Source organism: Brassica napus, chromosome C4 (genome assembly GCF_020379485.1).
Source record: "Brassica napus cultivar Da-Ae chromosome C4, Da-Ae, whole genome shotgun sequence".
Lineage (NCBI taxonomy): Eukaryota > Viridiplantae > Streptophyta > Magnoliopsida > Brassicales > Brassicaceae > Brassica > Brassica napus.
In genome coordinates this window covers 12,673,118-12,685,907 of record NC_063447.1, presented here as the reverse complement: position 1 = coordinate 12,685,907, position 12,790 = coordinate 12,673,118, and the positions used below count along the sequence as shown (strand labels likewise).

At 36.8% G+C, this 12,790-nt stretch overlaps 3 protein-coding genes and 1 long non-coding RNA gene across 7 annotated transcripts; 2 read left to right on the top strand and 2 right to left on the bottom strand.

Moving 5' to 3' along the window:
* Window positions 1–212: 212 nt before the first annotated feature.
* LOC106352940 (CCR4-NOT transcription complex subunit 9-like) lies at window positions 213–4,348 on the top strand. Of its 3 annotated transcripts, XM_022700774.2 has the most exons (9): window positions 214–929; window positions 2,334–2,405; window positions 2,529–2,621; window positions 2,727–2,769; window positions 3,132–3,241; window positions 3,335–3,430; window positions 3,517–3,713; window positions 3,811–3,880; window positions 3,976–4,348. In XM_022700774.2, the coding sequence occupies exons 1-9, from the start codon at window positions 738–740 to the stop codon at window positions 4,042–4,044; spliced, it is 942 nt and encodes a 313-aa protein (XP_022556495.1). In that variant the 5' UTR covers window positions 214–737; the 3' UTR covers window positions 4,045–4,348. The 3 variants fall into 3 exon arrangements, with proteins under 3 accessions (XP_048610113.1, XP_048610112.1, XP_022556495.1); XM_048754156.1 differs by having other exon boundaries at window positions 213–929; window positions 3,811–4,348; XM_048754155.1 differs by having other exon boundaries at window positions 213–929; window positions 3,132–3,430; window positions 3,811–4,348.
* Window positions 4,349–5,225: 877 nt separating this feature from the next.
* On the bottom strand, window positions 5,226–6,837 carry LOC106352943. The gene is made up of 5 exons (XR_001271755.3): window positions 6,589–6,837; window positions 6,059–6,237; window positions 5,782–5,902; window positions 5,585–5,696; window positions 5,226–5,517 (listed from the first exon to the last, which is right to left on the bottom strand). It is a non-coding gene; the product is annotated as an uncharacterized LOC106352943 (long non-coding RNA).
* A 287-nt stretch (window positions 6,838–7,124) lies between these two features.
* Window positions 7,125–8,702, top strand: BNAC04G12250D. Its single transcript, XM_013792596.3, has 3 exons — window positions 7,125–7,451; window positions 8,096–8,119; window positions 8,232–8,702. Exons 1-3 carry the CDS (start codon window positions 7,271–7,273, stop codon window positions 8,576–8,578), a joined length of 552 nt encoding a protein of 183 aa, XP_013648050.1. The 5' UTR covers window positions 7,125–7,270; the 3' UTR covers window positions 8,579–8,702.
* On the bottom strand, window positions 8,612–12,542 carry LOC106352937 (condensin complex subunit 2). Of its 2 annotated transcripts, none has more exons than XM_013792593.3 (13): window positions 12,136–12,542; window positions 11,948–12,049; window positions 11,723–11,840; window positions 11,369–11,433; window positions 11,237–11,297; window positions 10,955–11,155; window positions 10,568–10,863; window positions 10,337–10,481; window positions 9,986–10,242; window positions 9,846–9,876; window positions 9,506–9,651; window positions 9,277–9,387; window positions 8,612–8,991 (listed from the first exon to the last, which is right to left on the bottom strand). In XM_013792593.3, the coding sequence occupies exons 1-13, from the start codon at window positions 12,403–12,405 to the stop codon at window positions 8,785–8,787; spliced, it is 2,010 nt and encodes a 669-aa protein (XP_013648047.1). In that variant the 5' UTR covers window positions 12,406–12,542; the 3' UTR covers window positions 8,612–8,784. The 2 variants fall into 2 exon arrangements, with proteins under 2 accessions (XP_013648047.1, XP_013648045.1); XM_013792591.3 differs by having other exon boundaries at window positions 9,986–10,245; window positions 12,136–12,540.
* Between the last annotated feature and the right edge of the window lie 248 nt (window positions 12,543–12,790).

The following is a 12,790-nucleotide window of genomic DNA, read 5'->3' as shown; positions in this document are numbered from 1 at the left end:
TTTTTATATAAACATATAAATTTATAAAAAAAATTGAACCCTTTAACTATCAATATACATGGATATGGGCTTAGGCCCGGGACGGTCACACTGCTTGTCCCCTGCTAGCCGTTCCTGCCTAAATATACATGCTGGTTGAATATGGTCCTCTTTTTTTTTTTTGAAACAGAATATGATCCTAAAAAATTTACGGCTTTATTTTGTAACATTCGGACTGTCCCAATTTTGAGATTGTATGTAGCCTTGCCCATTGGGCTATATATTAATAAAAATGTAAACTGAGAATTTTAACTCACTGTAATATTTTCAGTAGATTTGTTACACGTGTACTTCGTAGATTGGATAAGCTAATCCAAATTAAGTATTTTTCCTGGTCAGAATGCATATTAAAGTTTCTGTCACAAAAAACAAGAAGTAATTCATATTCAACAAAAAACAAACTAACAAATATCTTTTCAAAATTTCTTTCCATGTAATCACTTTGTTTGGATGTATTATTATTATTTTCCTTTTGCATTTATTATTTAGTTATATATTTTCTCTATACTTTATGATTTAACCAGAAAAGTTCATTAAAAGGTACTTTTGTCAATTATAATATTGAAACCATGCATACCGCTTAGGCCCTTAGCCTCTATATAAATTTTACACTCATCTACTACAACAACACTCAGAGTTGAATAAAAACATAAAAAATAGGCCAAGAGAACATTCTTCCGATAAATTAACGTCGGAAAATGGCAAATCTACCAGATTCTCTGTACGAGGACTACAGTACAAGCAAGTTGACATTGCCATCTGCTTCTTCCTTTGCTCCAACCACCACAGTCGTACCTTTTCCGGACATGGACACAATTATCCAGTGGATCAATGATCTTCATAATGAGATTCCATTTGTCTCTAATTCCGCGCTCCAAAACCTCGTCACTGTAAGTGCAAAAAAATATTCTTCCATCTCTTACTCTCTATTTGTTTAGATGATTTTAGTTTATATGTCGATATGTTTGTTCCCTATCTAGTTGCGTTGATTGAGCATGCTTTCTATTTGTTATTTGATGGACTGATTAGTTTTCGACAAAGAACTTTTTTCCCGATTGGGGGAGATCTTGAGATCTCTTTGTTTCTTGCTTCATAGATTAACCAATTATCCCAACATTATGTCCTTTTTCCTTTGTTATCATAAGAAAATGATTGAAATTGTGTTGCCTTCGCAATCTAATCTCACCTCAACATGTGACGTTTTTTGTACTTATCTTAGTGTTGGTTGCTTTACATGTAATATTATTAATTTTGAGTCAAACTTTGGCCTCCTTGTAAGAATGAGCCTATGAGGAACATTCAGTTGTCATACTCTATTTTGTTTGTATTCATTTGAGGATTATCGCTGGACTGGCTTTCATGATATTTTTTTCTTCAGGCTTAGGAGAGTTGTGATCTTTCTCGTCATAAGAAATGTCAAGTTGTTGATCCGTTTTTCTTGTATCCAATTTGATTATTATCAGCAATATATCAACGGATTGATTTTCATTTTTTATGTCTAGGCGATTATCTGCATTATGTTGTTACATAGGCTTTCTTCTCATTGTAAAGAAATATGCAATTGTTATTTTGTTTCTGTTTGGTTAAATTTGATGATTATCGACATCATCTAGTTGGATTTGCTTTCACATTTTAGGTTTAGAAGATTTTTTGTCATAATACCACAAATTTCTTAGTTTTTCATGGTATGATAAGTCAAGATTTTGTTCTTCAGCTAATTCTTCGTTTGTCTGTAAGTTTCATTCTTGTATTATAAAATTAAAATATGTGCGGTCAGTAGTTACCACTTGTTATGCACTCTAAATTAATTTAATCTACACAAATGTTATTCAAATTATTATTTTTTTCTTCCAAATTTATGGATGGAAGATATGATAGCCAAACATATATACTTGTGGTCCAATGTAGGTATAGAAAATTATCTCAGTAAAACTAACACATATGGAATCACAAAATTGCATAACTTAGAAAAGTCAAAATTTCTTAGTGTAGCATTTATTTTGATCATTTAGAGACCGTTTATTTAACATCTCTGTAAATATGTATATCTTGACTAGTAATAGGATAGATCTGGATATCAGTATTTTATGGTATCCGGATCTATGTTTTTCCTATCCGAATATTCGATTGTGAATATTTGTCTAAACATTTAAATATTTGTCGATATACTAATCTGTAAATAATATATATATATATATATTAATTTTTTTTAAAAAAATATTTTTTTAAATGTATACAACATTTTTATAAAGATGCTCACATACTATCACTGTCTATCTTTTCACCCATGGCAGCATAGGAACACTTATGAGATCTTGCCGCTGCTATTATGGAAATCTCCTTGTACAATGACCATGATGTTGCAGGTCCAATACCAAGTACTTTGGTTTCGTAGTTGACTAATACTGATATTTTTTAAAAATCTTACTTTCTTTTGTTTTAGGTTTCTTTCTTTGTGATACTCAATTAGAATTATTCAATCTCTGCAGGAGATCGTGAAAATCTACCCACACATCTCAGCTCCAGTACACTCTCAGGAGGGGAAGCCACCTCGAGCGTACAATATTCTGCTTTTGTTCCAGGTATTGTTTGGCCTCACACTTTTCTTCTTTCATTTGAGAACCACTTCTTTGATAACAGCTTATAATTGGCTCTATAATGTTATCACTTTTCTTTGCCTATTATAGTGCGTAGCTCATTATCCGGAGACAAGAGGCTACTTCCTTAAGGGTATGTTTTTCCATTTGATCATTAGTGAAAGGAATAGATATGATCAAATGAATAATTGTTAATGGAATTTATATAATGAAATGAAATTACCATTTCACTTGTATTCCAATATTTTAGATGTGAAAATATTTTTAATATAAATATTGTTTTTAATCCAGAATGATATGCAATGTTATGGAAAAAATTGAATAACCATTTTCATTTTTTTTATTTTAACTGGTAAACATTATGAAATTGTAAAGAAAATCAAGTATTCATGAAGATTTTATTCCACAAAAAAGCATTTCAGTTGCACCCGACATCATTGTATATCATGTTAATACATCGTCTTTGAATTTCATGTCCTATGTTGGTTGTTGTAGCTGAGATGCCACACTACTTATTTCCTTTGATGGACATTGATCTCACCTATAAGCCTCTCGAATGCCTAAGGCTTGGTGCATTGGGTGTCCTTGCTCATATGTTGAAGGCGGTACATACACATTATATAGTATCCTCTTTCACAGCATATATTTTTGTCACAAAAAGACTTAATATTATTTTGAACATCTCACTTGTCTTACAGCCTATAGACGGAGCTGCTGTTCGTTTCCTTATGGACAATGGTGCTTTACGTTATTGCACCAAAGCTATCGAGATTGGCTCTACAGAGTCAAAGACAGTAAGTTTTCTTCGCCACATCTACTGACTCTTAGATTATATATTAAAGAAGAAAGAAAACGTTACGAACCAATGTACTTCTTTCAGGTTTCTGTGTTCATATTGAACAAGATTCTGTCAACTAATGAGGGGCTTCAGTACTGCTGCGTCTTGGCTGATCGTTTTTTCCTCATAGACGGTCTCCTCAAAAAGCTGCTTGTGTATCTTTCTTCCATGACCAACCCTTCTCCTAGCTTGTTCAATCTTATTGCTGGTTGCTACGCCAAGCTCTCCCAGAAGCCCAGGTTTTGTGCCCACACCTTCTGATCATTTCATGTTCTTTTTTTTTTTCAAGTTCTTATGATCAAGCAAACAACAAATCTGTTTTCTCGTATGCATTAGGGCTCGTGAAGGATTATGGCGTTACCCTCCTGTCATGCTGCTTAACGGGACCTTCGCCAGTTTACTTGCTGTAAGATTGAAACACTTTGTTGAGCTCTGTATGGTTTTGGTTGATGCGGTAATAGTCAAGACTCTGAGTGTTTTTGTGTGTGTTTTTTTACGCAGGAGGACCCAGACGCTGTTAACTACCGTAAGCAGCTGATTCGGAACATGCAAAGCAAAGCTATGAAGTAGCAGAAAAAACAGTTTTACTACAGCTTGACGCTAAGTAATAACTAAGAAGACAGAAGATTATGTTTGTTGTTTTGGTTTAATATCTTCTTCAGATGACTCTTTTTTTATTTTCTTTCAGCATTGTTCTTCTCTCTTTTGGGATACATTTGAACCTGTTTTCTATCTTCTTCCCCTTTCAAGTATTTTATGTTTTGATTTCTCTCCAGAGGGAGAAATATGATTTGCTTAATTAGCAACTTGATGGTTGATACTTCTCATATGATGATTATTATTATCAATATTATATTCACCTTCAGGAACAAAACAGGAATTGGTTGTTAAGATACAAAGCTTCATGTTCTTTTTAATATTTATATGACGTTTTTTTTTTGGGGAACATTTATATGACGTTTTTGAGGAAGAGAATAAGCCTTTTTGGTGTTAAATTCTTGTTTTGAGCTCTTCGTAGTTGGTTCAGCCACACTAGGACTTATAGGAAAGAGAACTGAACGTAAAGAGACCATGGAAATCAAAAGTCCCGGCCACATTTGTCCACCCCTTGCAGAGAGTTTCTGAGTGGGTCTTTGAGTTATAGGTAATTTTCAGAGATTTTTTTTTGTTATCTAAAATCATGGACGACAATTGTTTCACACTTTCTGAGCCTCATCACCCATGCATGCACCAAATAAATCAGCTTGAATCCATCCAGTCCCCATCATTTGGCTTTGCATCAAATGAATACGAGCAGAAAAAGTAATAGTCACGGCTTATTTCATATACCTTTATGGATCATATAGATTTGCAAAACAACATGGAGCAAGCAAACGTTCTTATTGCACTCAACCTATCAAGTAATGCTTTCACAGGCCATGTTCCTCAGTCTTTGGCCAACCTTACGTCTCTTGAGTGGAAAGATATATCAAGAAACCAACTCTCAGTAAGTGCTTCCAATAGACCAGGGAGCCTCTCGCCTTAATTTGGCTTACATAAATGTGCCTAGCAACCAACTCTATTTTCTTACGGGACACACTGATTTCTTAAGTTCCCTTCCAATTGATTTATTTATTTATTTTATTTTATGATCAAAAATGATGAACACAGTAGCGTGAAAACTGTTATCCAAGACCGTAAAAAATCCGCTTAGAGCATGATTATCCCTAAAACCTCCAATAGGGTTCTTAATAATTTTTTAGTAATAAATATAATCTTAAGAACTTTTGTTAAGAAACATCTAAAATTTGTGCTACAATGCTAGTTTCTTAGTTAAAGGTTCTTAAAAAAAATTTAAACATTGTTGTATGCTTGTTCTTTTAACTTCTGCAAAATCAATCACCAAGATATGAATATATGAGATGAAAGAAGGGGATCCATGAGAAAACTAGAACAAGAACGAAGAAAACAAAACGTTACTGGCAACATGACGATGAAACAACGGATCTGCATTGTGAATCATCCAATCATAGGAATCAAAAGCTGTGTGATAGACATGATAATCTGAAAAAAAAAACTGAAAGTATAAGCATCACTTAGACATGTATACATCATCAAGTTCTTGTTTTACCTGCACCATCTGTGAAGCTAAACCGAGTGCGAGTTCTCGGGGTAAACCAGCAGCTACTCCTCCATCAGCTAAAGCTTCAACGGCTAGGAATATATACGCTGGTCCACTTCCACTGTAACAATATTGAAGTCTTCAGATGGTAACATGATTACTTGATCGGTGACTTAACAACTTGAGCATTCAGAAACGTTACGTACCTGAGACCAGTGACAGCATCAAACATTTTCTCATCAGCTTTGAACATCTTCCCCACAGAGCCAAACAACTAAGCAACAAGTGCTCCATCTTCTTCCGTCGCATCTGTTCCAAGGCTCATCACTATTTTATACGACAAAATGTTCCATCATCAGTAAGCATTTGATAGTTTCAATGAGAAAATAAACCACATTTAACACTAACACTAACCATATATCTAACACCAACCAGAATCAAGACATGTTCATTTAAGAGTGAGCTGTAAGGGAGGGAACGAACCTAGTGATATGGTGATCAGAACGATGAACCTCGTAGACATGTTCATCTTCTCTCTCCAGATATCATCCAACCATACAACTCTGAACATTTAAAGATATCAAGAGAGATCATAGAGTATATCAATTTCAGTGGAAAAGGGTTTAGAGACTCTCTTGGTGTCTGCCGTATAACAAAGATTCCTGCATTGGTACAATAATGATCACAATGTATATCAATTTCAGAGAGATCATAGAGTAATCCAACCAACCATCATCAATAAGTCCAGTGAACAATAAAGAACTCAGTAAGTCAATCAAATAGCCATCCAAGATCAGAACACATTGTGATCCAAGATCAGAACAATGATCCAACCGTCATCAACAATTACAGTGAACAAGAAGACGTTAGTAACTCAAACACATTGCGATCCAAGATCAGAACAATGATCAGCGATCGATATCAACCGCAAGAGAATGAATCCAATGGCAGGACGTAAGATTCTCTAGATTCTAAACAGTTATTCCTCTACGATAGCTAGAGAGTTGATCTACCTTTGTTAGCAGGTTTCTTAGCCATATCAGGCATCGAATCGACGGGGCAGATCACGGATTCCAAACCAAACTTAGAAGAATCTCGCCGATCCTCACCCTCGGAGCTTCCGACAGACCTTCCAGCAACCGTATCGAAGAGAGATCAATCGAGGAAGAGATGGAATAGACTCAATCGTCGAACTCATCCTTCGGGAGAGAGAAAGAGAAACCCAAACTCTTCTTTTTCTGACACGTGTCTCCAAAATCCGTTTCTTTTTCCGTTTAATTAAGAATCAACTCGATGTCAAAAAAAAAATTAAAAATCAACTCTTAAGGTATCTTCTATTTTTCATTTATTTTAATTACAATTAAATGCTAAGAACCTTCTTAAGGACATGGTTAATCCTGGTCTTCCTCCGTTAAAAAACATGGATCTGGATTTTGGTAATGAAATCTTAGGTTAAAATCCGGACCGGGTCTATTATATGTTTTAAGAATATTAAAAATGTAATTTTAATTATATATATGTGTATTATTATAAAGAAAAACACGTTAATGCATATAAAGCACCGGTAATTAAACACCACCGACAAAACACGAGTGTGATATAGTCGTCAATCAGTCTCTCTCCAATCCAATCCAGTTCTGTCTCCACTGCAAGATCCATCTCGAAATTTGAAGTCTTTTTGTAAGATCTACTCGTATGGCGAAGCACACGGCGGCGTTAAAAGCCGGACTGACCTTGCTGGCGCTGAGCATGATTGGTTACATACTCGGCCCGCCTCTCTACTGGCACCTCACCGAGGCACTGGTCGCTTCCGCCTCTTCTTGCTCTCCGTGCGTCTGCGACTGCTCTTCCGTGCCTCTTCTCACCATCCCCAAAGGTAAAGGTTTCGTTTTTCTTTTAGTGTGTGTTGCCCTTGATTGAATCTTTGCTAGATCTGATTTAAAGGTTTATATATAGCTTGAGCTACCAGATCTCATGCTTCTGCTTGATTAAGGATTGAGTTCGAATCTCTTTTGGAGATAGACTACAAATGCTATACTATGTTTAGTTGTGTTGATCATCTACAAGTACTGTGTGTCTCTTGAGATTTTTTTGCAAAGTGTTTATTTTTTTCTCCCAGATTTTTTGGTGTGTTGAGTAAAACAGTGATCAGTTTTTTTTTTTTTTTTTTGGGTCAATAAGCAGTGATCAGTTTATGATCTCTTAGTTAGGCTATAGTTTGGATCAGAGGGCTTTGAAATTTGCAGATTGTTGTTCTTTGTTTTAAACAAGCTATTTGACCAAGTTTGAGTCTTTGAGGTCTGTGTGGTTGAGCATCTTACTTGTTGAATAGCAGTGTTATGTGTTGCGTTTATATACCCTATTTTGGATTTATATGATTTGCCATAACGAATTCATTGAGGTTCAGATATGTTGTGATCATTGCTTTGTTACTATTTTAAGAGTTCTTAGTTACCATGTCACCTTCCATTAAATGGTACAGAATCAAGCGCTTAATCCTTTTTTTATTTGTTTCTACAGGACTCAGCAATGGATCTTTTGGAGGTGAGTCTCCGGTTTACTTTCTCTACTCATCATTAACACTATGTTGTATATTTCTCGTCTATGTTTGTAGTAAATGATCCGGTTATGAATATCGTTGGCCTTTGACGTGCAGATTGTGCAAAGCATGATCCAGAGGTGAACGAAGACACAGAGAAGAACTATGCTGAGCTCTTAACAGAGGAACTGAAGCAACGTGAAGCAGCATCGATGGAGAAACACAAACGAGTAGACACAGGCTTGCTAGAGGCCAAGAAGATAACATCCTCTTACCAAAAGGAGGCGGATAAGTGCAACTCCGGTATGGAGACCTGTGAAGAAGCAAGAGAGAAGTCGGAAAAAGCACTTGTGGAGCAGAAGAAGCTGACTTCTATGTGGGAACTCAGAGCTCGTCAAAAAGGATGGAAAGAGGGAGCCACCAAGTCATCTGTTAAATCCAAAAGCAGTGTTCAGGCTTCTTAGAGACACACCTAAGTTTTTATGGATCACACGAAAGAGAAAAATCAAGTCAATCAAATTGAATGAAACATTGTACCAAAACAACATATTGTTTTAATGGATTTTGAAGAAGCTTATTACAAATCAAGTCAGTACATTGAACTACAGCATAAAACTTAGTAGGCGTAGCTACATAAAACATTCTCTTCTTGGTCTTGCTTCATTTTCTTTCAGGCAAAGTTTATTGTTAGATCCTCCAAGTCTTGAGAGCCAACGAGGCTGAGATTGTGCTCGTTCGCCAAGTGCAGCAAGCAGATGAAACATAGATGTGGTGAGATGTCTTGGGTTGTGCCAGCCGCTTTGCAATCATCTGGAAAGCTAGCCAGCAGCTCTTTGAAAGATCTACTTTCTGGTGGTTCTTGTTGGTGTTCCTCATCCTGCCACAAACCAGATTCTGTCAATTTCATCACAATATTGGGAAGAAAAAAAAGACAATGAAGAAGATGGTATCCCAAGCTTGTTGAATTAGTTAGTGCATGGAGCCATAAGAAAAAGGTGCATTAAACAGGATATGTGTGCGGAACGCTAGATTGTAAAGATCATAACATAATATGGCTGGTGTGAACTACAAATATGTTTCAAGGAGACCATAAAGAGATCTTATCAGAGTGATTTCAGGATAATAGAAACAGAAAGCAGGAACTATGTTTATTTTAGCTAACCTCAATTGGTGGTTGAGGAGATTCCTGAAGACACTCCCATAGAGTTTCCTTCAGCACTTGCACATCAACTTGTTTTGAAGCTTTATCATATTGGACCTCAATTTTGTTGACCTAAAGCATGAATTGTGCAGGACAATTACAGGACAATGTTTCATTGCCAACCATAGATCAATACAGCCTTTTGAAACGATTTGTAACACAATAACCATATGCTAGTCCATATTCATACCTGGCGTGGCTGAGAGATTAATGAATTGGTAGTATCCTCTGCATCACTTTGATCATTTCCATTATCAAAGGGGCCATCATCATAGACATTATCATTTTCCCACGATTCCGCATGTTCATAATCATCATACTGCTGCCTTGTTTCGCCTGGAATATGCACATAACAAAACAAGTGGAACTTAAGTTTCTTCGTCCGAGAAAAAATTTTGCTGATGATTTTTTGAAAACATTTTCTTTGTAAAGGCAATTTTTATTTCGGTAAAGAAAGCAAAGACGCTGGTATGTGCCTCATAAACCGCGAAGGAGACCACCAGTGATGTTTGAAGACTGGAAATTTTTACCTGAGCATTTTCTTCTCCTCTTCCCGATGCACTGTTACCGTTCAAAAGAATTAACTTCAGTAGAGATGACACATAACAGATAAAGAAAGGAGAAACACAACGAGAAAAAAGTAATTGGGTGAGTGTTTAGCAAACCATACCATCACATTCGGTAGTAAAAATAACTTTACTAGATTCTCAGGTTGATAATGACAATCCTCTGGCAGCTTTGTTTGACAAGGGGCTCTATTTGCTGGGAGAAGTAAAGACTTTAGGTTTTTTGGGGGGGCAAAGATATCAGGAATATCTTCCTCCAAAGCTTTTGTAAAATCTAGTTCAGGCTCTGCTTGCTTCTTTTTCCTAGTTTTCTTCACTGGTGGAGAAGATCCGTTTTCGGAAGCAGGGTGAACATCTGGACCTGCTAAAGATTGCAGACAATGTAAACCCTCAGAGAAACTAGATATCTAAGAGGACTTCTCGTAGAGCTTGAAACTGAAGATATAAGCGCATACCTTTTGTTTTCCGGTACTTCCAGTGATCAGGACCTGCCCAAGAATTTTGTTTAGATGAAATTCCCAACGACAAGAAGAGATAGTCGTCAACATTCTCAAATCTTTCATCTGACTCGAGGTCTTGCAGTGAGGCTGGTTCAACTTCCTGCAATGTTAAAATGTTAGCATCAGTTTTCTGAGTTACCAAAGAAAAGAAAAAACAGTGAACATAAGAAGAGTGATGGTAGGAACCTCCGGAAAATTTGAGTATGCTGGTTCCGCATCATTGAGGCCAAAGTTTTCCTCAGCAGCACCAGACTGACCCTCATAATTAAAAGAATCTCCAAAGTTATCGTATCCATCATCATTGTCGGCATAGCTAGCTTCATTATCATGTGATATATCAAATGACTCCGTCGACTTCTGACTACAACAAAACGTATCAGATGGTCTCTGATTCTCTTCATCAAATTGATTGATTATGGCCCGAAGAGATGGTACAATCTCATCCTTTTGCCGCATGTTAAGCACCATTTTCTCCACACATTCTGCATATTAACCACGGCATTAGAGAAAAATTAGTGAAACAAAACATGTACAATGGTACAGCGAGAGGCATATCAGCCAACAAAGGCATACCTTTAGCAAAGAATAGATCAATTGTTTCTGATTTATCATGCTGATTTGCAGAAGACACAAGCTTTCCAGGGATTTCTTGTGAGTCAAATAGAACTTGACACCCTCCATAGACTCCTAAATTGTTTAGCAAGAGACCCTTTGCGCCGCCTTCATCAAACTGTGCTGAAGTCTGATGATAAAGGGGATCCACGGCGAATGCCACTGTAAGACATACAAAACGTTATCAGACGGAATTTACTTTTAATAAAGAACAAAGGGAGTTAAGCCAAGTAAGTAAATTACCGTCGAACTTCTTCACGTTAAGAGCATCAAAGGATGGTTCCAGTGTTGATAAAGGCGAGAGCTGCAGGTATAAACTCATCAGTAAGTAGTGTCAACTACCATATCCAGAATTCAGATTTCTATATGAAGTACCTTTTTCTCTGCCTGTTTCTTTTGGTTAGTTGCAGTAACTACAGAACCAGCAGCATCCTCGTTGTCTAGGTTCGTGAAGAAATATCAGAAAAAAAAACATAAGATAAGAAACTAGAGCTAAAGAAAATCAGAAATTAATGTATTGCATAGCCAATAATTATAGTTATTCAGAAGTCCGTTTAAAAATCGATTGTCAGTGATTTCAAATTCTCATATAGAAGTCAAACCACAGACTAGTTTGCCCACGAAACAGACCAAAATAGGTAAATGAACACATCTCCATAAATTGACAAAGCGGATTTAACCAAGTGCTAAAGGTAGGATAGTTTAGTGTGTGCAAGCTATGGAACTAACCTCCGGTGTCATCATGGCCAGCTCGAGTAATACCACCCAAGACCTTGTATGCCTCAGAATGAACTGAGTCAACCCTCATTGAGTAAATCTTAACTCCAGCTTCAAGAGTGCAGCTTGCCTGCCATGCACAAACACAAACATTTCTTCAAACAAATTTTTCTTTGTGGGTATTCTTAGAAGTCTTAGCAGCGTTTGAAAAAAAAGAACAAAACCGAAAGGCTTTACCTTTTGAAAATTGGTTTCAGTATTATTCTCATCTTCAACTTTAATAATCTCACAAAGATGGTCGATCAAATTCAACTCCCACGTATTCTTCTGATTGATTTTCTGTTAAACACAAAAACCTTTAGCCACGAACAAATTCGAAGAGAAAGAAACCTTTAGCCACGAATAAATTCGTCGGATACTCTTACGTTCTCACTGGCCAATTTGATACAATTCTGAAACAACTCGAGAATCTGCTGCTTGTCAAAGCACGGATCTGATTCCTTCTCAAGCTGAGGCCCACGACCGAAAACCACAGATCTACGACGGCTAGCGGCGACTCTGGCGGCGCGAGCTTGTTCACGTTCAAGCCTGTCATTGTTGGATCCCAAGAAGAAGGGACTTGTCGGAGCCTGGATCCGAGTCGTCGCCGTCGAAGTTGGCCTTTGCTTAGGGTTTGGAGTTAAGGTTTCCTCCATGGCTGAAGCTCCCGGCAAGAGAAATGAAAAACTGTTCGCCGGAAACGAAAATCTCCGCTGGGTTGGGCGGAGCAATGTGTATTCAAGAGATTTTGGGGATTAGGGATTTTGATTTTCCCTCCGCTTTGGTGTTTTGAATTTCAGTGACGCTGCTGAATGGGTATATTACATAATTACCCCCGTCGCTGTATTTTATCTTCTTACGTCATCAGGAGCCAAAACATCGTTTCAATTTTCAAACAAATTTCGACTTTACTCATTGTCCGGTTCTTTAAGATTAATCGATTCGGTTTTAGATGGTTATAAGTTAAAACCGATATATCCATTAAAATGCTTCCAGTGCAAAAAACAAATGACAGTTCTCATAATAGAGGACTTGGTTCAG